At 36.5% G+C, this 17,361-nt stretch overlaps 1 protein-coding gene across 1 annotated transcript in view; it reads right to left on the bottom strand.

Annotated features, from left to right (window-relative positions):
- Positions 1 to 17,361, bottom strand: part of CCDC146 (coiled-coil domain containing 146) — a 60,370-nt gene that overhangs the window by 27,118 nt on the left and 15,891 nt on the right. The window contains exons 2-3 of the mRNA XM_041474577.1: positions 8,863 to 8,945; positions 4,015 to 4,221 (exon numbers count right to left, since the gene is read on the bottom strand). Coding sequence (XP_041330511.1) covers positions 4,015 to 4,221; positions 8,863 to 8,945 — 290 coding nt within the window. The remainder of the gene's footprint in view (positions 1 to 4,014; positions 4,222 to 8,862; positions 8,946 to 17,361) is intronic.

The following is a 17,361-nucleotide window of genomic DNA, read 5'->3' as shown; positions in this document are numbered from 1 at the left end:
TCTAATTATTGAGTGACTAATATAGAAATAATTACAAGTGTTGAAATAGTTTTACTTATTTGCAATGCTTCTACAAGGACAAAATCAGTTTTGCAATCCTGACTTGTATGCAGTTGCAGAGTACTTCAGTGAGGAGCTATTTTGTTACCTGAATAAATCACTGTAAGAGCTGGAGACTGGACCTCAGCTTCCAAATAAAATTGTTTCCAAGCATCAGGCACCTTTAATCTCACAAACTCTTGTTATAGATAAATTTAGTACAAATTAATTGCTTACTTTTAAATGAAGTGTTTAGATGATAAATTTACATTTAATATTTATTATTTCTCAACAATACACTACTGTTGATACCACTGTGTAATAAAGAAAACCAGCTCTTCTTTATTTTGTCTCATAAATCAGAACTCCAAGACTCACACAAACATTAAAGTGAAATTTCTCCTTAAGCCAGAACAAATCCTTGCTGATCACACTGATTCTTTCCTTCTTGTTCCACTAATGTCATTTTTTTGATCTATATTCTTATTACTGAGGCTTCTTATAAATTATTTGAAGAAATATCATGGCTCTGAATGCAATTTTAGCAGAACTGAGTGGAGATGACTCTTTTTCCCTTTACTTTATTACCCTTGCCAAGTAGTTTTTGAGAGGAAGAATACTCCCAGAGTCAGCTCTGACTTTGGGATGGTGGCCCAAACTTTATAAGCTCAGTAAAATCCTTCCACCCCTTGTTCTCCCCCTGAGCTCTCAGGCAGACACACCAGCAATGAGCCCAGTATATCCACATGGCACAACAGGCCACACACTGGAAGAGGAGGAACATACCTACAGTGGGAACACACCCCATCCATGCAGTCACCCTCAGGGTGACTTCCTTGACAGCTGAAGTGTGTCAAGAAATACACTGAATACCTCATGTACCTACTGAAAAGATGAAAAAAGTCACAAAATTCCTGAAAACCTTACGATACTTCAATGCAGAAAGCAATTGAATTTATTCTGGGAATGCTGACTATTCATTGGAACAATAAAGAATTAAAACAGGAAATGAAATATCATCTTCAGCTGTTCAGAAAGATCTGGAAAAAATTGTTTACAGAGGCAAGCAAATAGGAAATGAAATAGGGAGAGAAGAGTATGAAATATTAGTAGACCTTGAGACTTTCACTAATATTAGGGCATATCTGTATGACTCCTCAAGTGTGAAACCTTGCCATTGTCAGATTTGAATCTGAGTGCAAAAGAGGTGCTAAGTACTCTTAGATACCAGAGAAAGTGAATTAAGGCAGGAAATAAAGTCATCAGAGATAAGAGGGATGCTTCAGAGAAATAAAGGTTTACAGAAACAGCAGAACAGAGATCTGCAGAGCCAGAGAAACATGATCAGATTTCTCACTTCCAGCTCAGCACTAGATCTGAGTAGACATTCTAAAAAAAGCATAAAGCAGTAGATAAGAGATACAGATAAACTGTTCAAAACCTTTCCCCCTCCATGTTCCCTGCCTGCTATACATACAAAAGTAAATAAACAACATGTTTGTTTTCAGACTGAACAGCCATTAGTCATAACTCCCAAAGAGAAATTTATTTGTAAGTGCCAAGCACAGCTGGGACTGTATTAACACAGTTGGACAACAAGGGAAACTGTGTTCCAGAGAGATCAAGGGCCAAGAGAGGTTGGGCCATGACTTTTTATCCTGAGAAATTAAGGAAACTAAACAGCGACCTAACAGCAAACTTCTAATACTTTTGATGCAGCTTTCTTCCCCTGTGCACATTGTCCATGCACCAGATATTTCAGAAACATTGCTTTCCTCTTTGGATAAAACCAGCAAGCATATGGATCTTCATTTTACACCAGTGTTACTATTAGATCACCTGATACTCACAACTCTGTTCTAGACATTCACTTTCACTCTTTCCCAGGCACCAAACTCATCCCTTCATTACAAACATGTATTCACACAAATCATCTGGTTTTCTTCATAGTCCACTTCTCATTTCTCCACTACATTCACTCACCCATTCCTCACACATATTGTGCTAGTCCTGTTTGTTCTAGACTAGTCCAACTCAAAATCAGTACAATGTCTTGAATATTTCTGGAATTTCTCTCCCAGTAAGCAAATTCAAGGCACATCCTTCTCACTCCTCACCCACAACACACATAAGACCCAATGCTACCACGAGGCATGAAACAGATTCCAAACAGGGAGCAATTAAATAATCTGTAGCTCCCGAGTTTGAAAAATGGACAAATTAAAGGGGCAAAGGGTTGTACAAAAGAGATCTATCAAACCATTCTGCAGCAGTGAATCAGATGCTCATTGTCTCATCCCATACAGGAACTACAGGGCACTAAGTGAAGCTGTAGGGGTCAGGTTAAAAAAGTAAGGATGTGACAGCTCTTACGTAGTTAATCTGTGCAACGCCTTGCCCAGCATGTTGCAATGTCAGAAGTTTGTTCTGGAGGAGACAGAAGTTCAAAGGAATAGGGGTCAACTGAGGATTCCCAAACACAGAGGACTGTATTTGGCTCATGAAATCCCCACACACAAGAGGCTGGGGCTGCACTTTTGGTCTCCATTAGATAATGCACCTCAGACCTCTGGTGTGACTGTACAGCTGGGTTCGATCCCGAGCAATACATAAGACATAAGTTTCTTACTACAAGGAAGGAACATTTTTTACAGCATGACCGACCCAAAAAGTGGATTTTTAATCTGCAAGGTATTCAGTTCATATATAAAAATTAACCCAGTAAATGTGCCAGGATAATTGAAATAATGCCTACACTGCATTTTGTATAGAATACAGTACTCATTTTCACTGGAGGTAGAAAATAGAGAATGGGAAAATATTACCTAAACATATAAATCCTCATAATTTTTTTGGAAATTGATGCAAAAACAGAGAAAAATGTTCAAAAGGTATGAGGACAAATGGTTAAAAAGCATGGTACTTCTGAAGATCTCATTTCTGGACTGCTTGGAAATTGCAATAAATTCTGTATTTAATAATTATTTCAGGAAATTTCATGTTTCTTAGTTATCTCATAGCAAATAATTTTTTCCAGATGCTTTCCATGTCTCTTTCCCACTCCCAGTTTGCTTCGTTTTCTTAGTTTCTTAGAGCAAATACTTGGCTCTAAAAAACCAAAAAAAAAAAAAAAAAAAGAAGAAAGAATTCCCAGAAAAACCTACTCCATGCAGTATGTACAGTGTTCCTGATTTCCTTGAAGAATAATAATCTTAACTGCTGAGATGCTGATATTGCCTGTTTGTATACACACCAACAACACTACAGCTGGATTGAAGATGGGTAAAAATAGCAAGTCCCCCATAAAATAAAAATCTGATTTCATCTGCCTAGGTGCATTATTTCTACAACTGCAATACTTCTGCTTGTAATTTTACTACAAAGTATGCAGATAATTGAAATGTATACAATATTAAGATAATTCTGGACTGTTTCCCTTATATAGAAATGTTAAGATTTCACTCCTTTCACAGCAAATTTATTATTTTTCTGACATTAGAATATGCAAGTACTTCTTCCCCTTTGAATACCTGAATACAAAAACTTGAATACACCATGCTACTGATGTTAAAAATAGCATTGGGTCTATTTATGACATTGTTCCATAAAATCCAAGCCAACAGGTCTCTGAGACACTTTAAACATTTGTATTGAAGGTGTTCTAGACTAGAATTACTCATGTTAATTTTCCCTACCTAAATATTATTCATCCAATGCAGTACATTTTAAACAGCATTTTAAAGAACCCCTTCTAACCCTGTTCTAAATTTACAATTATCTACAAATCTGACCATGGTAAATTTATTCATCACTGACACGTTGCTGCGACTGGGAAAAGTTTGTGGCCGTTCATTTAACAACAGCCATCAGGAAATGTGTCCATGTAAAATGTAAAGGAGACTGATTTTAATTCTATTTATCCTCTTTTTACATTATCTATGATAAAGTGGGCATCATTTGACCACTTTCACCTACCATTCTATCTTCAACCGATTTTCATACACTCTTCCTTTAGTAGCACTGTATTCGCTTCGGCAGCTGAAAATTTGTTGCCTTATTTGGAAACCTTCACTGGAAGCTTCTTCAGGGAGCTGTTCTGCTTTTTCCAGTTCACATTGCTGTTCCAGTTCTGCACTCAGGCGTTCGGCTTCCTGCGACAGCTGCGTCTCAGATTCCTGTAAACTGCATTAAATAGACTAATTTAGAACTAGTCAATGTGAAGCACAAGCTTTGTGTTTATACTTCTTTACATACCTATAATATTTAATTGAAGGTTTTCAAGATGAGATGGAATTAAGATCTGTATAATCTTGCCTAACCTGGTTGACCCTGCCTTGGGCAGGAGGCTGGACCTCCTGAATTCTGTTCAAGCCCAAATCATCCTATGATGCCATGAGAGCAGTGGAATCTGGTCTCAGGGGTTTTTCTGCATACCTACAGTTGGAGTGAGATTCATCTCATCTAATTTTAACCAGATGACAGACTGTTACTTGGTCAAATTTATTTGTCTAACACTTCCTGGACAAAAATGAAGAGACAGGGAATCCATTTTATCCTAAGAAGTGCCAAAGACTAGATCTGATCCAGTGTGGAGACCTATAATAGTGAAGTATCCACCAGGACAAGGTCCAGTCCGGACTATATGACAACTTTAGATTCTTAATAAACAGTGGGACATCTCCCCAGTGATGAATTACATCTTGCTACTGTTGTAGTGCTACCAAGACCTGAAATAACTCATGTAATGATACAAAAGCTGAAAATACATTTGTGGACATCTGTGGAAGCTTATTATAATGCCTGTAGATCAATGATCTGCTTTGTATCACCAGACTAGCTCCACAGAAACAACAAACTAACTCCTGTCAGTGTCTGGAGACTGGTATTCAAAATATCCTTAAAAATTTGTGTGGTGATAGCTGAAAAACATCCTAAAGGCTGTTAGTAAAATACATTGATTATTATGGAAAACTCTTAAAGGGAACAACAGTATGACAATTCATACACAATGCACTACACATAAATCTATGTTTTATGCTACAGAAATATTGTGTGTGCCTCTTCAATATTACTACATTATGACTTTTATATAATGGTCTACTAAAATTAGTCACAAATTATGAGGAAGAATAAAGAACTCTATCACTTTCCTTTTACTAATGAAAAATACAGGGCAATTTTTTTCTTAACAAACAAACTTAGATTTTCCCATATTGAGAAACTCTAGGCATAAATTTTGGCTCAAATTTGACATTTATGGCTTAAACAGAAAAACAAAATTACATATAATACCAAAGAATAGAGTTGAGATGGTAAAATGATGATAAAAATACAAAATATAAAACTGACAATACTGCACAAACACATTTGAAATAATATAGCAGCAAAAGTTTTGATTCATGCAACATTTCTCCCCAGATAAGCACTTCCTTTTTCTAAACTAGAAAATAAGAAAACCACAGAATTCAACAGAAAAGAGTGTGCCTTCATCATGAACAAATAATTTCATGTGTTTACACATATATGTTAAGCAAAAAATAAACAGACTTATTGACACTGGGTTCTATATGATATTTAAATCTTCTTTAAATCTAACAGAATGCATGCAGATGTGGGAAAAAATATAATTGGTTGTAGTGATACACAATTTCAAACACAATTCTTTCATAACATATACACTTTACATAAAGTTACATAAACATGTAAGTGAATTAATAAAAACAACATTTTGAGTATTTATTCTTTCAAGATAATAAAAAAAAGAAAAACAGAAGCAAGAACTGAGTGTTGAATTTAGATTTTGCTCCCTACAGATGCCATCAGTATTTTTTTCATGTGTTGATTTAAATTTAATTGAAGACAATGAAGAAATAACTGCACATCTACACAGTGTATTCATACAGAATCTCATGACTGCAAAAGTAAGTTTGTGCAGTCTGATGTGGCAGCTTTTGAATTTCTGAAATATTTAGTAATTTAGCAGAGGCTTAAGAAAATAAGATTCCCAATCTTCTAATGAATCTTCATTATTATCTGAGTATCTTTCTGTTCAGGTTACCAGAATACTCATACTAGGTTCCTAAATTGAGATAATATAAATAAAATCTACAACTAAGCCACATAACTGAGTGACTAAAAAGGTTTTCAGGGGCCAAATACAAGATCAGATACTTCAACATTTTACTACAAAGTGGATGGGTGAGACAGCACCACAATGGGATGACAGCCTATTCTCAGCAATCATAAATTCAAAACCACTTAAGACTTTGAAGAAAAGTATGAAAGATGTTATCTGCCAGGTGACAAATTTCAGCTTTTAGAAATGCCAAATTGTGCCAAACTGAAAGCAAGAAATAAATTTGCCACTAAACAGAGGACTGCACTATACACTTATAGCTCTGTGTACATTGGCAACGGCCTTGGAAACTACCTGCACACAGAGTAATTGAGTTCAAGATATTGGACAAATTTGTATTGTATATCAGAGAGATCAGTTGCAATAGTTTGATACAACTGTCACAGGGAACTGTGCTGCTTAAGATGTATAAGGCTTTCTCCCTGAGATTTTTATATGCTAATAAAGGAAAGAAAAAAACACATAGAGCTTGAAAACCTCATCCTGTGTCATTTGTCTTAGCATGGCATTGCAACAACACTAGAACAGATGGGCATTAATTAGGAAAGGGATTGAATTCACCTGTAATATGTGAAAAAATAAGTTCTTGATCCACACACACATACTGCACTTACCACCAGGACAGTCCTTACAGCTGATGGAGAAAACCAGACCATAGCAGATGTCTGAATAAGGAGGAAGTGTGTGGTCCCCATTTCTTTCTATAGAGTGTTAAGGGATCCTTGGTACCTTGTTCAGATGAGGTTGTCTACTGATGTTAAAATATGGACAATTGAATCCTAATTTTGATGCCTGAATCCCAGTTTTGATGTCCTTAAAGTATACTGGAAATGATGATAGATTTTTGGTAATTGATTTCCCTTGCTTTCTTTTAGCAGTAGGAGAAATTTATTTGTGAGAATCAGTGCTTGCTCACACATTGATGTTCTGTCGAGCCACATAACTACTTCTAATACAGAATGGGACATTATGATCTCTGATCCAATTTCTTACAAAAGCATGGCCATTTCATACTCCTGTAAGAATGATGGAAAGAATGAGAGATATAATCTACCATCTAACATTTTCATGCTTTTGGTGCATTCTTTTAAGGGTAGTATTAAGTGTGACAGGAAGGACAGCTGAGTCCTGTTTACACTCAGGCCCTATTCCATTTGCTATACACACAAAGGGATTGCCTTTACATGAATGAACGTCCCATATAAAAGAATACTGTATAAAGACATAAAACATGTAGGAATATGTTTGTATTTTTCCAATGAAAGACTGTTTTCAAGCTAACACTGGCTGAAAATCAACTAATTAGCAGCTACTGGTTTCTGATTCAGCTCAGTGAACACCAGTGTGGTAGACACTGTCTCTATCAATTAATCCAAACACCACAAAATATGTTTAGATATGAGCAGTTAGAAAAATCATCTTGTATTTTCTAGGAATCTGAACTGCTTTAGTAGTGCTGTTTTTAACTTTGCTTCTCAGAAAGATTTGCTATCTGTCTCAGTAATCTGAAATAAAGTCAGATGATGTTTCAGAGAGTCAGAACCATATCCCAACTCCCCATTTTATTAAGACAAAACCAGAAGGCTCAGCTATCCTCAAGAAAAACTGTTATTTTAGTATTTTGAGAACCCTTTTTCAAATTACTTTACATAACTTTGCACTTGTTGCTGTTCAGACTGCCAGGAGGCACAGCAAATCCCAGCACCATCCAAATAAGCAAGTATAACCCGAATTAGTTTTAGAATGCTGAAATTAGGCTTTAGTTTAATGGCAGAATTGCCATAACATTTTTCATTTGGACTGCCAGTGAAAGTGGGATAAAAAAATATTGCTAATACAGTGGATACTATGGTATGCATTACAAGAATGTGACAGGAATATAATGATGCTGATTTTACTGATAATTACAAGTATACTGTAAGTAGTATAAAATTATTATTAAGAAATACTAATGTGATATTGCAGTATTTTCAGTAGGACTGCTGTGTTCTGGGACACACTGTTCACCTGGTACAGCTGTAGTATTGTGTTCCCTTTTGTCCCTCTGTCTCCTTCCACTCACACATGCCCTGCCCAAGCCTGGTGTCAGGCTATGAGCATGACCTCTGCTCTCTCCTCCAGCAAGGACTGGTGCAGGGCAGGCTCACAACTAATACCCTTATTTCCAAATTTCATTTTACTTCAAAGCTTAGGCTTCTGATCAAAATCTATTGGCAGTCCTATCTAACGTGACTGTCAGTATTCTCAGAGGGTAAAATTCACACCTATTTAGGAGTGACAGTTTAGTTTTCCTTCTTAGAAATGAGCCTTTAGCTTCTTCAGTTGCTTTCTATGATGTCAGCTCAGTAGGTCAGTCTTTTCATGTATTACAATTCTGGCTACAGGATCTTCAAGTACATATTTATTTTAAACTTACAAATTGGCTGTTGCAGTCTGTACACCCATTCCCAATATTATTATGTTTGTATTAGAAACAAAGATGTGTTTCAAACAAGTAACTAAGTATCCCAAATTGACTTGGAAGTTCCTATTAAATAATAGTGTTTTTCAACCTTGCGTTCTGGCTTACTGTTTATGAACTATAACTGTTAGAAAGCCTTAAATGATAACCAGGCTTCAGCATGAGCAGAAAGTACTTTAAAAACATAATGCTTTGGCTACTGAAAGTCTGAAAAGGAATATTATACCTTATCACAGCCTCATGCAGCAGGGTGTACTGTTCCTTCAGCTCAGCTACTCTGGTGTCTGTGATTTTTCCAGCAGAAAATAGCTATGGAAGGCAAACAGACAGTTATGAAATCTCCTAAGCACTAATACTTTCATTCTGCTGCAACTTTTTATAACTGTAATTGGCAGCCTTTCAGTTTATACAGACTTTGGTAACATAACAAATTAAATACCACCACCAAATCAAATAAACAGACAAAAAAAAAAGCTTATTTTCATAAAAATTCAAGGCATAAATATAATAACATAAAGATGCTTCTATCACAACTACAGTGCTACCTGCACTGTACCATTTCTTCTCTGACTTTCTGTCTGTATTAATATTTCATGATAATTCTGTCTTGACTTTGAACTCAGGCTCTAAGTAACCTCTTTTCATTGCTTAACTGGTTCAGTTTTGGTATAAACCCACTGGCTCACGCAAGCAAAACTGAGGCTTAAAGTGTTTCTGCAGGCAATAGGGTTGTAAAAAATATAGGAGCTAGGCTAAAACTGGATTATCCCCAGGCAACAGAACACATTACCTGTGCAGATCTTCAGCAAACACCAAGATCAAACAGGTCTTTTAAATACCTCCAGAGATAGTGACTCAAACTCTTCCTTGAGCAGCCTGTTCCAACACTTGACAACACTTTCAGTGAAGAAATGTTTCCGAATGGAATCCAGTCTAAACTCCCCCTGGTGCAACTTGAGGCCATTGGGAGAAGACCTGATCTCATGGCTACACCTCCTTTCAGGTAGCTGTAGAGAACAGTAAGTTCTGCTCTGAGCCCCCTTTTCTTCAGGCTGAACACCCACAGCTCCCTCAGCTGTTCCTCATCAGACTTGTGCTCCAGACCCTTCCCCAGCTCTGTGGCCCTTCTCTGGACTCACTCCAGCATCTCAACATCCTTCTTGTAGTGAGGGGCTCAAAGTGAGCATGGGATTTGAGGTGTGTCCTCACCAGTGCAGAGTGCAGCAGGACAATCATTGCCCTGGTCCTGCTGGCCACACTATTCCTGGGTGATAGTGCTTTAGAAAACCTTTCTGATATTGCTTTAGAAAACCTGTCTTCCCCTCCTTTGGTCACAAATAAGGAGAACCAGTTTAAATCCAATTAAAAAATGTAAGCTGATCCACCTCTATCAAAGTCCATGGCTCGCCTTGTGGGCCAGCAAGTCAAACCTGCAATTTCTATGGGACCCTGCCAAGAAATGTGATTATGTAGATCTCCTGAAATAAGAAGTGAAATTACTACAGCACCAAGAAAATCCCAGCAGTTATAATTCAACCTTCAGAATATTCAGAGGAATCCATTTAGAACTAATAGCCAAGAAGCAGAATACAAGTCAATGTGTCAAAGGAAGCATATATTTTCTTGATAACTGTTCAAGTTTTTTTTTTTATTACGATCTGTTTCAAAATATTTCATGGTAGCAAAGACAATCTTTGCTCCCTGAGACCCCCAGAATAGAAGGTTTGCCTTTCATTTGTTTGCATGAGATTAAAGATAAACAGCTCTCAAATATTTATTTTGGCATTCTGTATGATCAAAGATACTGTTCACTTAAGTTCAAAATACTATCTAGGTCTTCTGTGAGAAAGAAAATATTTCCCTTTCTCAATCCATTTATTTCTTAGCCTCATATATAGATATAGTTGTGTGGTACCTCACTAATGCGCTTTCTCCACACTCCTCTGATCTGTACCTGTGAATTACAGGTTTTTTTTACTGCTTAGATTCTCAGTGCAGATCTACACCATGTTTGACAATGCTTCCACAGAAATAAACTTGCTTGCCTGGAGGCTGTGTTTTCTTCTTTATGTCCATAAACTTACAGATTCCACACCTAATTTCTCAGTTCAGCTCAGAGCTAAGAGCTCTATTTCAAGGAGGTGGGTCCTATGCAGTGTGAAGACTTGTACATTGAGCACTACACAGGACAGGCTGCATGGATGGCATACCAGTATGTCAAAGGCAGTGACACTTCCTGGAAAGTTTCATCACCAGGTATTTCTCATTACCACAGCGGTTTTGGGAGAGCTGTCAAAGAGACAGCACTGGGCTACCCTGGTCCCAGGATTTGTTATTAAAGTCTGGGATACTGTTTTCTCCAAGATTCTTGCAAGGGCACAAGGGAAAGAGGCAACTGTTTGAGGAGAAGAAATAGTTTGTGGAAGAAGGGAGCAAATGTAATTATACTCCAGAAAAATTGTATTAATTGTGATGATAAAACCAGACAAGAGATGATGCCCCTGATATAAAGATATATAATTCTTTCAAGATGGCCTCTCCCACATTAATGATAAAATAACGAACAGTATTTATGCACTCACAGTTCGTTTTATTGTTCAGAAGCTCTCACATTGCTGGGGTAGGTGAAATGTAGGTCTCCTCAGCATAACTATTTACATTGCTACACTGAAAAGTAAAAGAGCGAGTGAGAAGATGAAGAAGTGAGAAAAAAAGGGCTTCTAAATGACAACTGAGGAGGACTTTTTTTCAGTCCTGTGTTAACCATAATGCCCTTGTAAGAACTGCGGTAATTTTATTATACTGGTGATCTCAGATCTGGAGTCTGGAATATAGTTGGATAAATATTCTTGACTTGTTGAGTCTTCCAGTCCCATTCCATGTCAGTTGTACTTAACTGTATATTGCTTTTCTCAGATTTTCTTTCTCATTTTATAATGTACTGGGATCCCATACATTTTCAAACACACTCAACATTGATAGATCATCTGGATAAACCAGAATAATTTTTCCTTATCTAAATGCAGAATTACTGGAAAGTTGGATTAAGATTTGTCTTTTAACAAATGGTTGCCTGGCAACTTTCTGCTTTCCATTTCCCCGTACTCCCATAAATGCAATTACATGGAATTATGTGTCTTATTACTGGATTTACTTGAATCTTTTTCTTTTAATGTAAAATTTCTGTTATGTTTATTTTACCATATTAAGTTACCCTTAAATCGCCCTTGTGATTTTCTAACTTTGTTACAATTTTTTATATTGCTATTGTGATTTGAAGTCTGGCTTTTCTACCAGAAAAAGAAAACAAAACAAAATATAACAAAGCAAAACCAAACCCAAACCCAAGTTCCAAAGCAAATTTTTTTCCTTCAGTCAGTGAAAAGTCCCAAAGTGCTGGCCAATTATGTCCTATTACAAAAAATGTGGAGGAAAATTTTGCAGAAAAGGTGAAAGGGAAGTATATATCCTTAATATTTTTCTAGCAGGAAAAGGTAGATATTCTGTCTCTGAGCAGGACTCATTCAAATATAGGAGTCCATGAGAAAAACAGAACATACTTATGCTCAAATAGTTGTTCTGTACACCTGAAAAACATTTCTCTCTACAAGCCCATATTCACTTGCTACCAACAGTTCCCCATCAGACCTGTCTTCAAAATCTCCTGATGAAAATTCCAAGAAAAAGTGAGCACTATGTGATGTTATACACTATTTGAAGGACCTCTTTTATATCCTTCCAGCTTGACTTCGGGCACACAAGCCCCTGGATCTAAGACCACAGTAGTTTCTCCAAGCTTGGAAGGTGGATAGAGATGTTTGTAAGAAAGAGAATATGTCAGAATAGGAACGGGAATTAAACCCACAGAAGGGTTTAATTTACCACCTGATAAATGAGGTACTCATCCATGTGATCAAAACAAGTGAAATCAGGCCTTAACTTGATCAACACCTCCTCACTCTGCATTAAGTGCAGTGGGCATTCTCCATTTTATCAGATTACATTCAACTCTTTCTGACAGTCAGCTCAAAACAATGCAGCAAGGAACTCATCTGAAATTCCAAAACAAGTTTTCTCTAACTGGAATATGATATAAATAAGAACTCTAGGCACATTTCCCATTCCAAATTTCAAGGCTCTTAAAGTTCTTTTGGGACTCTCCAGAAATGAATAAATTCAGCCAAATATTAAACATAAATAGATGATGGAATCTGAATATTGGTCTAATTCTTCACAGGTTTTTGATAAAAGAGCACACAAAACAAGCACAGAAGATAAAGTCACCACCAGAAATTACCACTTAACATCAATTACTTACAATCATTATTAAAGTGAAGCACTTGAGTCTTCTTAGGAAATACTCAATTTCAGCAGTGCCTGCAATCTCTGCATTTTGGAGAAATGATGTAGCTAACACATGTTTCTAATTATGTTTGCAGTTACTGCAAAACAACTAAAATGTATTCTAAGCTCAAGTGGAATAACAACGCTTTCCTTTTCTTCATGCTAAGTTGTAGGTTTTGTAACTGTAACAAGATATTTTGACTACACAGTATAATTTTAACACAAAATTTCCAACATTTTTGATTCAGTTGCTATTTTAAATATCTGAAATGTTTAATCAAACAACTCTTTTGCCTCCTAATAGGAGACTAGAGAAAAATTTCAAGGGATTAATATATTTTATAGTTTGTATACACTCAGGATTTCAGTATAGTATTAGCCCCTTGGCACATGGCTCTTCTGCCCAGTCTGTTTCATCAGGTTTGGAAGTTTCCTTCTGTGCTGTTTATTTGAAGAGCTTTTCTTACTTCTTTTATATAATATTTAAAGGTTAAACATTAAGCAAAGAGAAAGGGTAAGTTCTCCTCTTTAAATAGAGAGCTCTGCCTCCTCTGTCAAAATCTTCATGAAGCTACACAGTTTGGGCACAGCACACAGCTCAGGTGTGCCTCATTTGGAGCAGAAGGCAACGTCACCTTCTCAGGGGTTGTTTCAACATCGTAGCAGGGCAACAGGTACAAGCACACTGAACCCACGCTATGACTCTGGCACTCTGTCCATATTGCTGGATACCAGTCTCCACAGAATCACAGGGCTAGGGATATGTGCAGGTGTTTGGCTTGCCTGTCTGGTATATCCACATTATCTGGGCAAAATCTTGAACCCATGATAATGCACTAAGGGAATTGAAGATTGCTACTCAAGTTCAACCCACTGCTCGGAGCAAGTTCAAAACTTCTCACTAATTCTGAAGATCACGTCCTGGCTACTTCAAGATGAAGCATCCAAATACGAAGGAAAACCAATTAAAAGGTTGTGTTTGGAACCTATGGCAATCTTAAAAAAAGCCAAACACAGTACAAGAAAATATAATCTTTACGCTTTTTATTCAGTCATCATTTGCATTTTTCAATACGTCTCAAATATTCATACACATATGGAAGACTAATACTTACAAAATTATAATTTCTCTACTCAACAACATTCAGGCTTCAGCACATATTTCAAAGTATTTTAAAACGAGGAGATAAAAGTCACTAATTTAAGACTGTAAACACTTAGTTCGCAATAAACTGTAGTTATTGGTATGCAATTCTGCATTCCATTTTGGCGATTGGGAAACACTGAAAGCACACACAGAAATAGCTATACTGCAGATATTTAGAGAATGATATGCCTTGCTTAAGTCATTATTCTAGAGAAAGGTTATGATGATAGAAAGTAAAGAAAAATGCACTGAGGGTTTTAAATAGATACTGTAAGTGGAGCTTAAAAATAAGATCTCATCACTCTCACCTGGAACTACATACATTTATTACAGGAAATAGACTTTAGAATAAGTGTGGGAAGTCCATAGAAAAGGCCTATTTATTAGCTTTTCAAGTAGAAAAATATTTGTCACTGAGTTTCCTAAACATTTAATTTAGGTGACAAGCAACAACACTTGAAGTCATGCACAGGTTATTGGTTGCACAAATGTAGTCAGGTGGAGTAATGGCACAAACACAAATCATAAATACACTTATGCACAGTAGATACACTGTACTGCCTTACACCAAACTTCTACAATTTTATTTCTTTAATTACAGATGGATGAACCAGGCATCCTTTAATGAAAAATAAACTATTGAAGAACCTCCTAAAACTAACAAATAATGACTAGGAAAAATAATATCCCAAATTCTTTCCCAAGGCATAGTTCAGAGCAGTAGTTTTGTTGCCCAGTTCATGGGAAAAAGCAATCCCTACATGGAAAATATAAACATCAGACACAATCAAGATGGTACAGTGGGTGAGACTATGCTGCTGGCCAATTGAGGCTTGCATGGCTCAGAAAAGAGGGCATAGGAGACTGATAAGACAGGCATTTCAGGAAAGGACATAGCTTTCCTGCTGTCATCAAATTTCATTTGGCTACAAAGCTTGAAATCAGGATAGTAAGTAACCAGCACAGTCTTACACTTGCTGCTTTTATTAGAGTAGGTTTGCAGGAATCAGAAAGGAATTTTTCTGAAAACACAAAGGAGGAAGGAACTTTTGTATTTGGTATATCATCACTCTGAAAGTGCACTTGGGTTTATTCTCTTTGTATATTGAACTAACTACAGCATCTTCCATGGTTACAGATACAGGAAATAGTCAGCAGTAAACTGTAGATTTTGAGCAGGCAGATCAGATGTCATGGGAGGAATAAAATTAATAATAATATAGTTTTGTGGACCTCCTTTACAAATATGGTCCTCATCTTAACAGAAGGAGTGATTTCCTTTGACCACATGAATTTTATGACATGTATTATGTTTACAGTTCTGAAATAAATATCATATCCACTGCTTACAAGCTCTGTCAGTGGTGCCTTTCTGCCTGCTGCTAGAATTTATAAATAAAGCAATGAACAATTTAAGCAGGTAGGAAAGCCATGCAGCCACTAGTTCTATGTAATCTGTATCTGAACAAGAATATTTATAATAACAAATGGAATAGGACTGCCTTTCCTTTTGTGTTCTGATGTGTTCTCACAGACACATGAGGAAGTTGAATAGGTAGTCCCACAGTCCAGTGGACAACATAAGGACTGCTTGCATGAAGAACGATTACTGAGTTAAAAAAGAAAACAATTTAGTTAATCAGAAAGAATTCTAAATCAGAATTTGTTTCTAGTATGGACTTCTGGTATATATTCCACATTGTGGAAAAACCTGAAAATTAATCTAATTACTTGTCATTCTCTTTCTCAGTCAAAATGTATCACAGAACTGCTGAAGTCTACAAAGAATGTCAGAAATATTACTGAAGCAGTTGAATCTCAACACATTCTATCTCTGCCACTAAAATGGTTTGTATGAATGAGTTCCAATGTACTTCAGGTTTGTACATCCCAATCATTTGAACTGCTTAGACAAACCTGGATATTTTGCAGCAATTCTTCTGCAGGAGATGTTGACTCCCAGAACAAAGCCAGAAATCAAACAGATGCCAAGCTGTTGTGTTTTAAATTGCCATAGTCACTAGTTGAATTAACATCTGCCTACAGTCATAACTTTGTTGTTTTCTGCTTGACCTACATTCCATTATCTGCCAGAAAAAGAAAAAAACCTTACTTTAAAAATTCATGGGAAATGGTTCATGCTGGTTTTGATAAACGTTGGATAAACAATCTCAGACAAGTCTAATAAAATGAAATATATCACTTCTTTAACCTTGCAATCACTGAGAAGTTCTGTGAACGAATTAAAATCTTCTGTAGAATTTCAGAGTATCTTGAGGTGTCAGTTATTTTCTTTATCTTAAGGAAGATGTCTGTATGATAAAGATATCTCTTCAGTACACAGGAAAAGAAAATGGATTCCTAAAAAGTAGACTAAAAGAGATTAAAAGCTAAAAGAAAATTAGCTTTAAGTAAAAAGCAAAGACCTTAGCAGAAAAGTCTCAGTTACAGTCATCAGCTGTTATTCAGTTAGATACTTTCATAGTTGAAAAAGACTGGCTTTTGGGGTTTGTGATTGCTTAACTAATTTAAAGTTTTTAGTATTATGCAGAACACTCTAGATCTAGAGAAACCCCATCTGGGAAGAAACTGTTTATAAACAAACAGCAGGTCTTAGTTTAAATTTGGTCCAATATTTCTGCCATTAAAATACTGCATCAGCATCTTACAGTTTTAAGACTACTCAGTGTCCTTCCTCTTTGCTGAAAAACTCAGATTTGAAACTTTGCTTAATTTATTCCAAGAAGGATAAGAGACATGAAACATGAAAAAGGCTATGTCATACTTTTTGGGTTCCTGAAGAAAGAAGAGATATATGACAGATTGTTGGGAATGGACACTCCCTAAAGAACAGGAAGAAAGGCCAGTACAAGAGTGCTCCATGTAGAAGCATACAGACTGGAGGAGGAATGGATCTTCCGGACTCCAGGCAGACTGGTGATAACTTAGGAGCAGAACATCAGACCAAGAATGAAATCAGGAGCATAACAGAGCAACTCAAGATTACTGAAGTCTCGTCCAAAGGAGGAAGTAAATATCACAAAAAGAAGATGTATATGGGACTAAGGAATGGATGTCTTAGAACAGAGATGCTGAAAAGCTCAGATTCCTCACCTTACTGTCTGAAGGTTTTTTTTTACATTTAGTATGGGCAAAAACTTCTGTCCTTCTAGATGTTACAAAATTCTAAAGATAGTTTGGGCTGTCAACGTAGCACAGTAATCACAAATCACA

This window comes from Pyrgilauda ruficollis, unplaced genomic scaffold, assembly GCF_017590135.1.
Source record: "Pyrgilauda ruficollis isolate IOZ18807 unplaced genomic scaffold, ASM1759013v1 scaffold33, whole genome shotgun sequence".
NCBI lineage: Eukaryota > Metazoa > Chordata > Aves > Passeriformes > Passeridae > Pyrgilauda > Pyrgilauda ruficollis.
Note: the sequence above shows the minus strand (reverse complement) of the source record. Positions and strands in the feature narration are given on the sequence as shown.